The sequence below is a fragment of the Falco biarmicus genome, chromosome 1 (genome assembly GCF_023638135.1).
Source record: "Falco biarmicus isolate bFalBia1 chromosome 1, bFalBia1.pri, whole genome shotgun sequence".
Classification (NCBI taxonomy): Eukaryota; Metazoa; Chordata; class Aves; order Falconiformes; family Falconidae; genus Falco; species Falco biarmicus.
In genome coordinates this window covers 123,353,988-123,368,310 of record NC_079288.1, presented here as the reverse complement: position 1 = coordinate 123,368,310, position 14,323 = coordinate 123,353,988, and the positions used below count along the sequence as shown (strand labels likewise).

At 43.5% G+C, this 14,323-nt stretch overlaps 2 protein-coding genes across 5 annotated transcripts in view; one reads left to right on the top strand and one right to left on the bottom strand.

Moving 5' to 3' along the window:
- DCTD (dCMP deaminase) overlaps window positions 1-1,905 on the bottom strand; it is a 63,257-nt gene extending 61,352 nt beyond the window's left edge. Inside the window, exons 1-2 of one of the 2 annotated variants that reach the window (XM_056326374.1) lie at window positions 1,805-1,905; window positions 413-589 (exon numbers count right to left, since the gene is read on the bottom strand). The gene's annotated coding sequence lies outside the window, so the exon portion shown is untranslated. Of the gene's footprint in view, window positions 1-412; window positions 590-1,091; window positions 1,248-1,804 lie in introns of those variants that run through there. The other variant, XM_056326372.1, reaches the window with a different exon arrangement.
- The window catches only part of WWC2 (WW and C2 domain containing 2), a 104,754-nt gene continuing 91,879 nt past the window's right edge, over window positions 1,449-14,323 (top strand). The window contains exon 1 of one of the 3 annotated variants that reach the window (XM_056326363.1): window positions 1,449-1,898. In XM_056326363.1, coding sequence (XP_056182338.1) covers window positions 1,768-1,898 — 131 coding nt within the window. In that variant the 5' untranslated portion in view covers window positions 1,449-1,767. Of the gene's footprint in view, window positions 1,899-10,378; window positions 10,472-14,323 lie in introns of those variants that run through there. The other 2 variants (XM_056326362.1, XM_056326364.1) reach the window with 2 other exon arrangements.

Sequence of the window (14,323 nt, the reverse complement as noted above, 5' to 3'; positions counted from 1 at the left end):
AATTAGTTACTGCAATACCTGTCAGATAAGTGGCCTCTGAAGTGGAATCCAAGAACTTGTTATACACTGAACAAGTCCAGTACTTAATAAGTGTAAATTGTCTCAGAAAACTAATTCATAGAGCTGAACGCTAAAGATCACCATTATGGAGTAGACAAACAGATTTTTTAAAAAATAGTAATAAAAGGACAGCTCTAGGTCTCAGATTTCCTCTCCCAGGAAAATTTTGTTACTTCAAACCAGTAGCTTTAAGTGAAATGAAATTAAACATTCTAGGAAACGGGAACTAAAACTCGGGTTACCTAGGAGTCCTAGCCACTAAAGAGTCATATTCCCCCATAGGTGCTCTACTTCTGGTGCCAAACCTTGGGAATCAGATACACATGCAAATTAATAGAGCTCATTAAGTTACCTGCTATCAGCTGAGCCATGGTAACCAGCCCGGAGTACTCTTCTCCTGTGGCAAGCTAAGATAAACGCACAAGTAATTCACACCTGGTTTCTGTACTTGATGGGACTGAGCTGCCTGCTTTGTAGGCCAGAACAGTTTAGGGCACCAGTGGTGTATGCCTCTTCTCCACTGGTGCTTCTGGTAAAAAAAAAAAAAACAAAAAAAAAAGGGAAAACAAAAAGACGGCAAGTTTAGATACTGCTAGGGTTAAAGAAGGGTTCCCTTTTTAATTTAGATTTTGAACTCAGGTAATTTTAAATGTTAAGATCCATTTAGGAACCCTTGGGCCTCCCTGGAGTTTCGGCAGAGCTCAGCAGGGCGCGAAGCCAGGCCGGGGACACCGGCGCGGGCGGGGGAGGGAGCTCGGCCCCGCCGCCAGGCCGCCCGGGGCAGGACCGCCTGTGCCCGGGGCCCGTGCCCCAGGCCCCCGAGCATCCCCCGCCTGCGCCGCCACCCGACGCGGGGCCGGCAGCAAGCTGGCGGACAAAGGGACGCTGGGCCGGGCAACCGGCAGCCCTAACGCCGGGGCGCCGCTTCACTCGCCCCGCCGTGCCGTAGCCCCTTCGCGCCGCTCTCCCCCGGCGGGGGGCGGTGGTGGCGGCTGATGGCGGGGGGGTTGCTCCCGTGCCCTCCCACCTACCCAGAAGGGCTGCGGGGACGTGTCCGGAGTGCTTAAGCGCCCGGGAGCTGCAGGCGCGGGGGCACCGGCGGCAGGAGGTCGCCCTCCCCCTCAGGTGGTTGTCCCGCACCCCCGGCGCCGGGCAGGCCCCTGCGCGCCAGCGGGCAGAGCTCGTTCGGAGGCGGGAGGGACCCCCTCGCCGCCTGTCCCCCCTCCCGTACCCCCCGCCCTCCGGCCTGCCCGACGCGCTCCGCCGCGGGACGTTTTGTGGCCCGGGTCCGCGGTCCGGGCCTGCCCAGCCCGGCGGGCGGGGGGGGGCAGCGCCGGCAGGGTTAACCCTGAGGAATGCGGCGGGAGGAATGTGCATGCAGATGAGATGGATGCTAATCTCATGCTAATGAGCGGCGGCCGCGGCCGCCTGGGGCTTAGCCGGGCTCCCCGCGCCCAGACGGCAGCTGGGCTCCGCCGGCAACCCTGACCCGGGCTGCCGCGGCACGGGCGAGGCGGCAGCCCAGGCATGGTGGACTGAGACCCGGCCGCGGAGCAGGGCTTTCCCGGGCTTCCGCCAGCGGCCCGCTGCGTGCCCCCCAGCCCCCGCTGCCGGCCCCTTCCCCGTCCCCCCGGCTGCGGTGGGGGCTTTTCCCGCTTCCCGTCTTTCTTTCAGTCCCTATGGAGCAGCTACCCCCGCCGCCCGACCATGCCTAGGAAAGCGGGGAATGGGCAGCTCCCCTTACCCGATGGCTGGGAGGAGGCGTGGGATTACGACGGCAAAGTCTTCTACATCGACCACAACACCAAGCAGACCAGCTGGATCGACCCCCGGGACAGGTGGGTGGCGAGGCCCGGGGCGGGGGTGGGGGGTGGGCTGGGAGCGGCGCTGCCGGGCCCCTCACCGCTGAGGCAGCCCCCTCACCGCTGAGGCAGCCCCGTCGCGGGGCGGGGGGGGGGGGGGGGAGAGTTGCACCGGAGGGTCCCCCGCTCGGGACGGGGGAAGCAGGAGTAGCCCCTGTTCGCAGCCGGGCACGCCGTGCTCTCCTGCCCGTCGGCAGGGGTGCAGCCTGTGTTTAAGCTCGTTGCGTGAGTTGATTCGGGGCGGGCGGGAGGGGGGGGGAGGTGGTGTGGCGTGTGTGGAGCCTGTAGCGCTCTTCCCGGAGGCGACGGGGGTCGCTGGCGTCTGGGGAGTTCCCGGCAGGTACAGAAGTTTGCGAGTCCCTCCTAAACCAGAGGTGCTGGCTCCCGGCCACCCTCTCCCCGGGGCGCCGCGGAGAGGGGCCGCCTCCCTCCCGGCTGGCGGAGCATCCCGGACGCCTGTCCCTCCCGGCCCGGCCCCCCCCCCGGCCCCGGGAGCGCCTGCCCCGCGGCCCGCCCGGCCGGAGCGCTCGGCGCTGCCGGGGAGAGGAGCTGGGGCTGCGGGAGGCCTCGTGTGCTCGCTAGGCCGCGGCAAGCCCGGATCCTCTCAGCGCCCCGCCGGCCGCAGCGCGGGGTGCTCGCTGCCCCGGCCGGCTCTGAGCGCTGCAAACGGGCGAAACCGCCTCGGAAGGTCCGCAGCGGGTGCGGTAACCGGCTGGAAGGCGGCTCGCACGGAGTCACCGGGGCCGCTCGCTCAGCTCGGCCGGGTTCTGGCGCTCTGCAGTGCCTGTCTCTGGTAGTGGGTGATAGACGCCCATGAGACCTCTTGTAAAACGTGTGTTTTGTCCGAAGTGATCCTGAAAAGTAACTGAAAAACCAAAACTTTGCGTGTATTGTGAAATACAACGTTGCTGTTGAAAACGGTGGAGTCTACTTAGCGAAAACTTTTAAAAGCCATTATAAATTTATGGAACAAGCTGCAGTAAATTATAAATGAAGGCCTTGGTTTATATTTCCCTGGTGAAATGAGGAAAGGTAGCCGTGACAAAGCTTGCAGGCTTGTAGGTTGCGTGGGGAGGGTTTTGACAAGCATCATGTGCTGTGTTAGGCCTACTCCTGCCCCCCTTGCTGTAACAGCAAATTCCAGTAGTGGCAAACTTAATACTTACGTTCCTTTGTGCTTCAAAACATGTGAAATACCTTGTAAATATTAGTGAGGTGGTAAGGTGTACAGGACAGCATTGTTTACTGCACCTGGCCTTCTTAGCTGGTTATTATTTTATTTTTTTTTACTGCAGACAGTAAAACCTTCTGGGTTTACTCTCTCTAGAAATACTGGGTTTGAAGTTTTATTTAGTTTTAGACTTCTAATTTGTGTTTGTAAAGCCGAAGACAAGATGGTATGATTGAGGGAAAGCCAAATGTGACATTGAATTGTATGTGTTACAATACCACCTTGTGAGTATACGAATTTAAAAATTTTTTTACACATTCTGTAATCCTGAAAAGGTCAAGAGTATTCATGCTCGGTGGTAAACATTTGAGTCTTCACTCTCACTAACAGAGTAGACAGCGGAGTAACACTTGTGTGTTTGCCATCCTATAGGCATAGGGTAAATATTGTTTCATTGGTAGCTTAATTACCAATGAGAAATCATTGAAATGAATTCTGCTGAAAGAGAAATCAAGCCCTGAGACTTGATAATCTGTAATGAGAGCTAAGGAAGTAAAGACCCTTTTTTTTTTTTTTTTTTTTTTTACAGAAAGAGTGGTGTTTTTAATAATTGTTGACCTGTGTCAGTCATGCAAAACAAACAAAGAGGGATTTTGCCCTAGGTGCTTGGGAGGATCCATGCTTTAGTGTGCGTGGCTCAACTGTGAAGTTGAATTGCTTGCACAGAAGAGGCTGACAAGCCCATTTAATGTGCAGCTTACAGTATTTGTATATACGGTCTGTATTTGTATTGCTGACCTGGTTTGGAAAAGTGAAGGTGAAATGCTTGAAAGTCCTGTGACGACTTTCCTCTAGATTCCATTATGTCTTCCAAGTATTTAGACAATATATGTTTGGAAACCATACAGGACATAATTAGGGCTTGCTGTCAGAAAAATTGAGAAGTGATCTTCCAAGTTTGTCAGTATGTCAAAATCTGGATTCATGCTGTTTCTAAAACTTATCTTAAATTGTCAAAATGAAGATAATGGATTCTACAGAAAGTCTGAAAACATTTTCCCTTCTTTATTGATACTTTAGGACTACTCCCCCCCCCCCCAGCTATTTTCTCTGATGGAGGTCATAAAGCTTTCAAAATGTACTTGTGGAATATTATAGTACGTGGGTTCCTGAAACTTTTCATTGGCAAAGCAAGTGTAGAATGGGTAAGTTTTTATAGACAATATTCCTTCTGCTGTTGTTACACTGCATTCCCTGGATGATTACACAGAAAAGTCACGCTCAATATTTTAAAATAATTTGTATCCTCTTTGAATTAGAAGATAAAAATACTGAAGACTAGTGCTGTGAGACATCAGCCATATGTCTGTTGGTTGCCAGGTGTATTTGAGTACAATTAGGAACCTCTTTGTTACTGGTTTGAAATATTCATGTCTAGAAGTAAACTGACAGTTGAAAATGCCATATTTCAAAGCTTCTTGGAAGATGCTGGGGGAGTTGCCCCCCCCTTTTTTTTTTTTTTTGTAAACATGGTGATGCTTTCTCTTGTGCTTTTCTAGACTGCTCTGATAGTATGTGTATTTGTTACTGCTTATGTGGTGCAGGCCTGTTAATATAATGATAGCCTTGTGTACAGCTGTGAAAGAAACCTCCCATCAACTTCAAGCTTGGGGCTCAGTTTTCAGTGTTGCCCACTTCATTTATCTGAGTAATCCCATTGACATTAGAGAATCTCACACTTGTAAGGGCAAGAGTGACTTGGCTTGTTGTGTTTTAGGAGTGTTGTGGAAGCTCAGAGGTTTTTAATGTTTTGCAATATTCAACAGTGATTTTTCTCTCCGAATACTGTGTTGATTTGTTTTGAAGACTGGTGGCCCAAAAGAGAGAGCACTTCAATAAGATATAACATGTGAGAAACATAAAGGCAAGAATGTGGGAATTGTAGTAACGTTTTCACTCACTAAATATATAGATGTTATTTGTTTATAACTCCTCCAAGCTACAGCAAACTGAGAACTCGCTCATCTTGACAGTTCTGAAACTGGTTTATTGTAAGAAGGGAAATTGCTCAAAATATCAATTGTATCCTGCTACTTTTTGACAAAGTTACAAAAAAGACAACTGTGGACTGAAGAGGATGAGCCAGATGCAAAGGTGAGAAAGGGTTAGAAGAATTGATACTTTTCTTCTTTTTTTCTTTTCAAGTTCCAGGGATACTGAGTTACAGTAAGGTGTTGGTGTGGGGTTTGTGGTGGTTGGTTTTTTTTTTGTTGGGTTTTTTTTCCTGATAGACAATTAAAGGGGGCTTGGACTGGACACAGAAATTTGAAAAGGATTTTTTTTTCTTTTTTCCATTGTTCAACATGTTTTAAGTAGGCCTCATGTTTGTTATATCCCTTAGTGGAACCAAGAGTAGAGCATCAAGGAGGAGCAGAATAGGAGACAGGAATCTCAGTACTCTGAATTCTTAAGCAGTCGGATGGTGTTTGGTTTTCTCGCCAGGAATGCAGGGCTTCACGTATCTTGGTTTCTTCATAGTAAATTGGCCATGCTCCACTGCTGATCACCACTGACTCAAAATGTGTGTGTATATATATATATACATAATTTTTTCTTCATAGCTTGCCTTAAAAGAGTCCTACATGACAAATTCTGAAGCTACAAGTGATCCTTATTTAAATGTTTCTCTGCACTCCTGTCAGAGCTGTAAGGAGTGAGCTGCTTATGTCCAATGGTCAAAACTGTCCATTCTTTCTGCCCACTTTTAACTTCTCTTTCCACTGAGGAGAAAAATCTGTTTACAATATTTGTACATTTGAAATAGTTTTTAGTATACTTTTGCTAGAATGTTTCTGGAGTTTTTGCTAACTCTGTAACCAAAAAAGTGCTTGAGAAGCATCAGATGTGCAGAAACCAGAGAACTTTGAGTTAAGAGATTATGAAAGAGTTTCCTTCGTGGTGATGTGGAGAGGGAATGCAGTTTCCATTGCTGCTTTCATCTTTTGGGGAGGGGAAAACACTACGATTTTTCTCATGGAATTCTGTAATCAGATGCAGTCAGAATCCAAATGCAAGATTTGTCTGAATTAGAACATTTATTAGGTTGCAGCAATTAAATGTTGGGTGTTATTATCCCTTAGAAAAAGAAGGGCACTTTGCTCCTTAGTTTTTCATTCTTGTCCTTTGAACAGCAGAGGCTGTGAGGAGGAACGATGCTGAGGCTGAAGTTACTTGAGCAGGGGGACTTCCATCCTGTCTCTTTTCTGGGCACTATCATAGCTCAGGGGTGCATGGTCGGTGGCTTCCAGTCACAGTGGAGACTCGGAGAAATAGGAGGCCTACAAGTTACTGTGCTGGTAAAAGTTAAAGGTAGCAAATAAGAGGCAAGCAGAAAATGAAGCAACGTGATGGGAGGCATCATCAGAGGTTGGAAAATATGTTTGGTTCAATTCTTTTTTGCATAGTAGTAAGCTCTGTTGTGACAGATGAGTAGAATTAACTTTTACTGTTTGAAGTGTCTGGTGTCTGAGGCAAGTACAGTCTTGTGTGAAATGGCTAATTGCAGGACTTCAGCTAAAATAGGAAAAAATTCTGAAATATTAAAACTTTTGGGTGGGTGGAAGGGAACAAAGTTTAGGCAACAAGTAGGAGTATGATTCCTCTGTCCTTTGAAGAATAATGATGTTAAATTGGAGTGTTAGTCATTACGTTTTGAAAGGGATGGATCTTAATTCTGTTTTAAAGTGCAAATCTCAACCTTGCTGATTTAAGGTACAACTAGAGCAACTATCTGATAGATCCTTTCTTTTGGCTGCTGCTTGCTAGGAATGAATTTAATGGTAAACCATCACTGAAGGGTTCCCTTTCGTATACCCCTTCCATTTTCCCTTGCATCTCCCTTGTTTGCTAGTAGCTGAGGAGGGAACAGTGTTTTCTGTGACATGGAGCTGTTAAATGATTGCCTCAATGTACCTTATGAAATTCTAACCTTGATAAGAAATAATCACCTGCCTATTTTGTAAAATCAGTAGAGGATCATTTGATGACACTCCAAGGTGTACAACTTGCAATAATCCTGTAGTGAGATAGGACGACAGGTTTTTCCCCCCCCCAAGTATCTTTTTCTGCCTTGTTTCATCGTGTGGTATAATTTACTGGGTTTTGTCCTAATTCCACATAATTTGTTCCTGTCTCCTAGTCTGCTCAGGAATGTGCATATTCCCTTTGAAACTGTCTGGTATCTCGTTCTGGTTTCAGTGACAGGTTGGGAACTGCTTTTATTTAATTGATGTATATTTATTCAAAATAAAACCCGTGATGCAAGTACTGAACTTGCAATGAGAGACTAGCTGTGTCTGAACTTCTGACACCTTCATTTGTTTATCCAGTGTAAAGCAGAATTCTAATATTACAGTGCTAATATAGTTGTGATAGCATCAGACTGTGTTAAAATACATAGTGATTGTATATGTGGGTTTTTTTAAACCAGTCTGTCATTTGCTTGGGGCTATGTGTTGTTGATTTTAGCATTAGTGAAAATGGCTACAGTAACTCTGAGATAACACTTTTATTCTTTACTTTTGTGGGAGTAATAGGGCTGCACTGTATCTTTCATCTCAGAGCATGTGAAGTTAACAAGCCAGTATTTGCTTATGTGTGCAAAGTATGTACCGCTGGGTAAAGCCAAGGACTGTGACCTGGTATGTTAAAGTGGGGCAAGTGGTCTAGACTGTGGTTTTATCCAGACCTATGTCTGTAGTACATGCCTACCAGAGCTCTTTCGATTAAAACTTATCTTGACTTACAAGATGGTATTACTGTAGTTGTCATCCACAATGTTAGCCTTAATGAGAATTTATGCACATGAAGGAAAATAGACCTTTTCTCAAATGAACGGAGCCGAGCCGCTTGCTAGAGATGTTGTCCTACTACAATATGGTTGAGTCAAGGAATACTTCAGAACTGTCTTAACATTTTCAGAGGAGGGGAACTGTCTTTACTTTGAAGTAATGGCCGTGAAAGAAGTTTCCATTTTTTGCAGGTAAGGGTCAATATATAAATCAAATAGAACAAATTATTTACAACTTCAGAGATCTGTACAGATTACATTATGAGTTCCTGTTTCTCTTCAGTTAAATAACTTGTGTTCAATCCTTCAGTTAAAATTCTGTGCTTTGAAAGTATTATCAAGGTTATTAGAATAAGGTAAGACGATTTCTCTACTTCTACTTACTGATGTTTGTAGCATCTAGAGAAAAGTTGAATTTTGTGAAATAGGTTTGTTTTGGGTTTCTTGCTACTTTTTTCTTTTTAGCCTTAAATGTTATAGGCATTTGAGATTTCACAATGTTTATATCACACAGATGACTAAAATCTAGAAGAATACTCATGGAAGAGATTGAAAATGAATGAACATACAGTAGTATTTCCATGGTGACACATTTTCAGAAAGGCATGAATAGAAACAATGCTAAGATTCCGTAACTGTTATGCTGGGACATGTAAATTCTTATTACAGCAACTTGTAAGGGAAGTGGAAAAGGGTTGCAGAGGGGTAACACAGCCCACTTAAGCTTGGACTGTCTCATCATTCTGTTTACCTGTCTGTCTTCTGCCACCAATAGTAAATTGACCCCAGGACGTGATTTGGCTAAAATGAAACCCCTTGTTTTCCAGCAGAATCAGCTCGTTGTGTCACTGAATGGATACTAGTGCTGGTGTGAGGCAGGAGGCAAGTCCAGGGCTGGGAGCAAAAGGGAAGAGTGGTGCTGTAGAAACAAAGCTGCAGATCAAGCCTAGCTGCCATAGAACTATCACCTTAGGTGTCTGTTTCTTTCTTTGGGATTCTCCTTTGTTTTTGTGTGTCTTTTTGTTCACCTTTGCTTTGCTGTGAACAAGTGCCACAGACCTCTTGATCCTAAGCGTGTTTTCTGTCACCAGGAAACCTTTATGATATTACGAAGTTTTTACTGACTTTTGAGATGTTTGTTACTGTGAAGATCCTGTTGAAGAGAAATTTATTGCACGGTTGCAGAATTAGATCCTGTTTTCCAGGAATGTGCAGCTGTTGACAATATGCTTATGAATAGCTAATTTCTACTGTGTATGAAAGTAGATCAGAAATTCTTTGACTTTGGTGCATTTTCCCCCAACTATTCCTAAATATGTTTTAGACTCTGCTGCAAAGTGTCTCACGAGAATGATGGTGTAATTCAAGACTTTGAATGTTTTATTGTGTGAAGCAAACTGGAGCCATTTGTCTTCATGTATTTGAGGGAGTCATCCGTATGGACAGATTGACTTGCTTTTCATTTGGAAGGAGCAGCTAGTGGCTAAAAAGAGTAGTGATGCAATAATTAAGGTTTCTTTTTTTGTGTTGTTTAAATATTTTGTAGGGGTTTGCTTTGTGGGTGTAGGGTTGGGGTCTTTTTAAATAGCACATTTTGAATGTTGCTGAATACTGTTGCTCTTCACAGTGACTTTTTCTGTGCAAAATCACTAGTGATAATGAAGTTTGTACCCAGTGAAGTCAATCTGTGGCTCTTGTTTTTAAAAGGCTAATGAAAGGGCTTCTTGGGGGAGAGATTCCTTCCCCTCCCCGCTTCTTTTTTTTTTTTTGTGTGTGTAAGTATACTTTTTAAGGCTAATTTGCCTTTGGAATTGTTTTAGTTGGTTAGGACTTCTGGGCTAGAGGTAGTCAGTCAGTGGTAAGAATGTATTCTGTCAACTGAAACAATCATTTGCATCTCATAGGACAAGATCAGATGCTATCCTTTGAACTCGCATACTGTTTGTGTGTGAAGAAAAGGAATTTTATCTCATCAACTCAAAACATACTGTATTCAAAGTCATTGTTTGGGTATGTAAAGATGTATTGTCTTGGGACAGCAAATTTCTGCATACTCTTGCTGCGTGCTGTGCAATACTGTATATTGGACCTGCTTTGGTATGTCTGTGTTATTTTTCTCAATTCATTAAATGAAACTTCATTCTTTATTTGAAAAACAAAAAGAGCAACCGTACTGGGATGCCCTCCTTTAATATACTGTTTGTCCTGATAATCAGGCTTTCAGTGTCTAGAAACACAATTTTTAAAAAAAACTTTTGGTATAGAGGAAAAGATCTAGAAGAATCTACTTCAGCTACATCCTGCTAGGATGCTCTCTTTGTGTTAGCAACTTTCTTGTGTTGTTAATGAAGGATCAGTACTTTACATGCTTACTGTTTCTTTTTAAAGTACTTTTAAGTGCTAACCTGCAGTTTTGTCCACATAAGCATATCTTATGGCCTCCAGATCTGACCTGTGAAGAGTTCTTACTCCTTCGCACTTAAGAGCTTACCTCCCTCATAGAGCTGAGAATGTCTGACAAAGATGCAGGTATTTTTAATCATGTGGCAGATGAACTTTTGATATTCTGCAGATTGTGTACAAGCAGATCATGCCATATGGCAGTAAATACGCCTGACACATGACGAATGGTGCCTGCCTTTTAGCTAATAGATGGCAGGCGTATGCCTTAGTAACACCTCGTCAAGTAACAGGGTTTGACCAAAGCACAGGTGTCCCCTGTCACATAGCTGTGTGGCAGTGTTTTTATTGGGATCACACTGCAGAGGAACAATTCTGGTCGCTTCTGCCTGTCACTCTCTGGGACACTTATGGTCATTGGAGGATAGGGTGATTTGCTGTGTGGATCTCTAAAACTTCCAGGAGAGGAGGTATGGCCCACTTCAGCTGAAAAAGTGGGCATTTTAGCCTTGCTCGCTGTCTGTGGTGGACTGCAGAAAATTGTCAGGGAAAGACATTTATTTGCTCTTGATGAGGAAACAATGGGGTGGATTTTTTTCCTTTGTTTCACACTGTGGATTGATAAACTGTAGTCTAGTCCAGAAGTGCCTGTCTCATGGTCTGATGATCTGACTGAGAAAGAGTACTCTTATTCAAAGCCTAGTCCATTCTTAAATCAGATTTCCTTGATTATGCTAAAAAAGTTTAGGTAGATTTACAGCTTTCTGCCTTTTCACCGGTGTTAACAGGATGCCTCTATGAAAACCCTAAATTCCTGTTAGAAATAACCCTGTGCAAAATGTCTGTTAATAAACAGTTACTGTGCGTCAAAGAAAGAGATGCAATTCAGATTTATGAACTAGATATTTTTAAAAATACCTTTATTAGCAAATGAACTAGATTTTTAAAATGCTGTTATGTAGCAAATGATTACAGTCTCATCCTGTGATTTGATTCTTGTTCATGAGCTGTTCTGGCTGCGTAAGACCTCTAGGTGCTTGCTGCTCTCCCCAGTTGTAGCCTGACCAATGCAGAGCCTGACCAGGGGGTGCTGGTTTTGGTTTCTGTCCGTAAAGATCCAGTGGAGACCAGTTGTCATGGGGAAAGGTTTATAGCGCAGTAAGGCCGGAGTAGCTGGGAGCTGAACAAGGCAGGGAACATTTGCATGTTTCTCTTGCTTTTGGGAGGGCAATGGGGAAAGTGGGACATGTAATGGAATCTAGTGGACTTTGCTTCCGTGAAATAATCTGTGGTTACTGTTGCTTATAAAGCTGCTTTGACCTATATTAAATCTTTTGTGTTTTATTCTGAGATGCGTGCGATACAAAATTTCCTTGTGAGCCAAGTGATATTTCTGTTCGATAAATGACCACCTTTAAGTGTACTTGTACTTCTCTTGTCAAATGTGTGTTGTTAATTGGGGCTTGGTTTACATTTTAAAACACTTTTGCTGTCTTGGGTTACATTGTGACTACTCAGCTTGAAGTATCTTTGTATACATAATTTCTTGGTACAGCACCAAATAATGTAATTTAATTTTTTAAATTATCTTCACAGAGATATGGCAAGCATCCTGTGAGAAACTTAGGAGCCTTTAGAAGTTTAGGAGCTTAGTAGCTTATTTTCTTTAGGAAGTGATGTCTGGGTAGGAACGTATTAACACATTACTTCTGTTCTTAATTTGATGTTAAAACTTCAATAGAAGTTAGGTCATGGATGTGCCTTAAGTCCCATATGTACCCTCAGGGTTGTATTCCCAGGGGTTCCTAAGCCCACTGTCCATCAAATCTGTCCCCCATATTCCCAAGACCTATACAGTGTATATTCAGTGTATTCACAAAAAAGAAAAATCAAGACCTTTTCAGCTCATTCTGTCAGTGCTGTCTTAATGTTTTATGCCATCTTGTACAGCAATTTGTGATAAATTTTCAAGCGTGACCTTGCAAGTGTTACATATGATTGTTTTTTTGTTGTTTTTTTTTTTTTTTCCCTGAGGTATTGCATTGATTTTAATCACATTTCTAGTAATGGACAGTTTTATTGTCTGCAGGATCTGACCTAAATGGTATTTTGTTATTTTTGTTGCTTGAGACTTTTAGTGCAGAGACCTGCAGTTACCATTGCCCCCCACCCCCCCTTTTTTTTTAGTTTGGATGGAATTTTACAGTGGTGAACAATTCTGGTTTGGAGTGCTATGGGCTTCTGTCAGAGACATTTGCAAAATAAGCTACAGTATGAGTTTAAGACACAAAACTATTCAGTACTAAATTCCAGAGTGAACAGAGTGACAAACTGCCAAAACTGGAATTGGAATGTCCATGGAGTCAGAGTGAAATAGAGAAAACAGGATACTGCTCAGATGAGATCTCTGAGGGTCTGTCTTGAATTTCACCCTTCTGAAGCAAATAATAGTGTTTCCTTTAATGTACTGGATTGGAATGTAGACCTATAGAGAAGCCTCAGAAACTGAGGTCTTTTTTTCTGTGTTTCCATATCTTAATGTTCCTGGACAGTAGGAGTTTTGCCAAAGTTTCTCATATTTCCCACATTCTTTTGCAGTTGCCAGCTTTGTTTTGCACAGAAGCAGCAGGCTGAGGTGGTATTTTAGTGGCTTACAGCATGAAGAAGGATCATTTGGAATGGATGTATTAAATATTTAAAATACATTTTGCTGAAGCATTCAGTAGTAAATGATTGTACATAAGAGGATGCAATTCAAGACAGGAATCTGACAAGGAGCAAAGACCCCTTTCTGTCATGTTGTGAGTATTGCAATGTTTGAAATGAACTGTTAACACATTTACAATCATTCTGGTGAATAGTAGAATGCTATGGCTGTGAATAATCATCCGAGACCTCTCCAGGACATTCCTGAAATAGTGTTCAAATGACTAGAGAAATTATGGGATGTGGCAAAGCACACAAACAGCATAAGCCTTTTAGCCAGGCTAGTGCTGTCAGTGGTTTACTACTGCAGTAAGTAAGGCTTAGTACACAGGAACTTACGCAGTAAACAGATGATTTCTCAAGTTTCTGAGCTTTGCATGTTCTTTTCTGGTTTTCCTGTTATTTATAATCTCTAGGCCCTCTTTTTGTATCTACTCTGAGAAAAAGACTTTAGTGAACTGAAGTTTGAGGTTTGCTAAGGAGTTGTTAATTGGTTACACTGCTGTGTTAGCTAAATTAACGATGCTATGGTGGAGAAGGTGAATTGCTTACAGGAAAACACATTATTATGGAGATACAGACTAGGCTTTTTGGTTCTTGCTTATGTTCTTGTTTGCTTGTCTCGTTACTGTTGCGCCTCGCTTGCTAGCAGGGTTTACAATGACCTAAAATGAGCCATGGACTTCTGTACTGTGGTGGGCTGATGATTTGTGTTTAGGACCTGGCTGGCCCATTTGCTCAGAATACATAAAAGCTATCAAAATTTTATTTTTCCAGGCAAAATTTTGGCCAGAAAATAAACTTCGAGGACAAATGCAGAACAGTTAAGGGTTTTGTATTAAAAATCTTTAGAACCTCCTATTCTTGATGTTTCATGTCCTTTCTTTGTCAGTCAGGTTTTGCTGAAAAGTTGTAAGGTATTTTCTTTCTAGACATCATCGTTGTGGTGCCTAATGTGGCTGGTGTTTTAAAAATGTAATGAAGAGTATTTAGTTTAAAAAAAAATAAAAGGAAAACCAAAGCAGTTTCCCATGATCAACACTTCATTTTTAATTTTATTCTCAATTTGGCAGGTGTACTGGATAGTTAAGCAGCTTCAGCCAGCTGTGTGAGGCTCTTGTGAAACACTTTCACTGCAGATGTCTGGTGTTGAGGGGGTGACAGTATTTATCAGAGGACCCTCCTTGTGGCAGTACTGTCATTACTTATTGAGATAAGGTTTCTAACAGGTCTTTGGGGAATAAGCTGTCATAAATAGCTGTTTTGTAATACTTT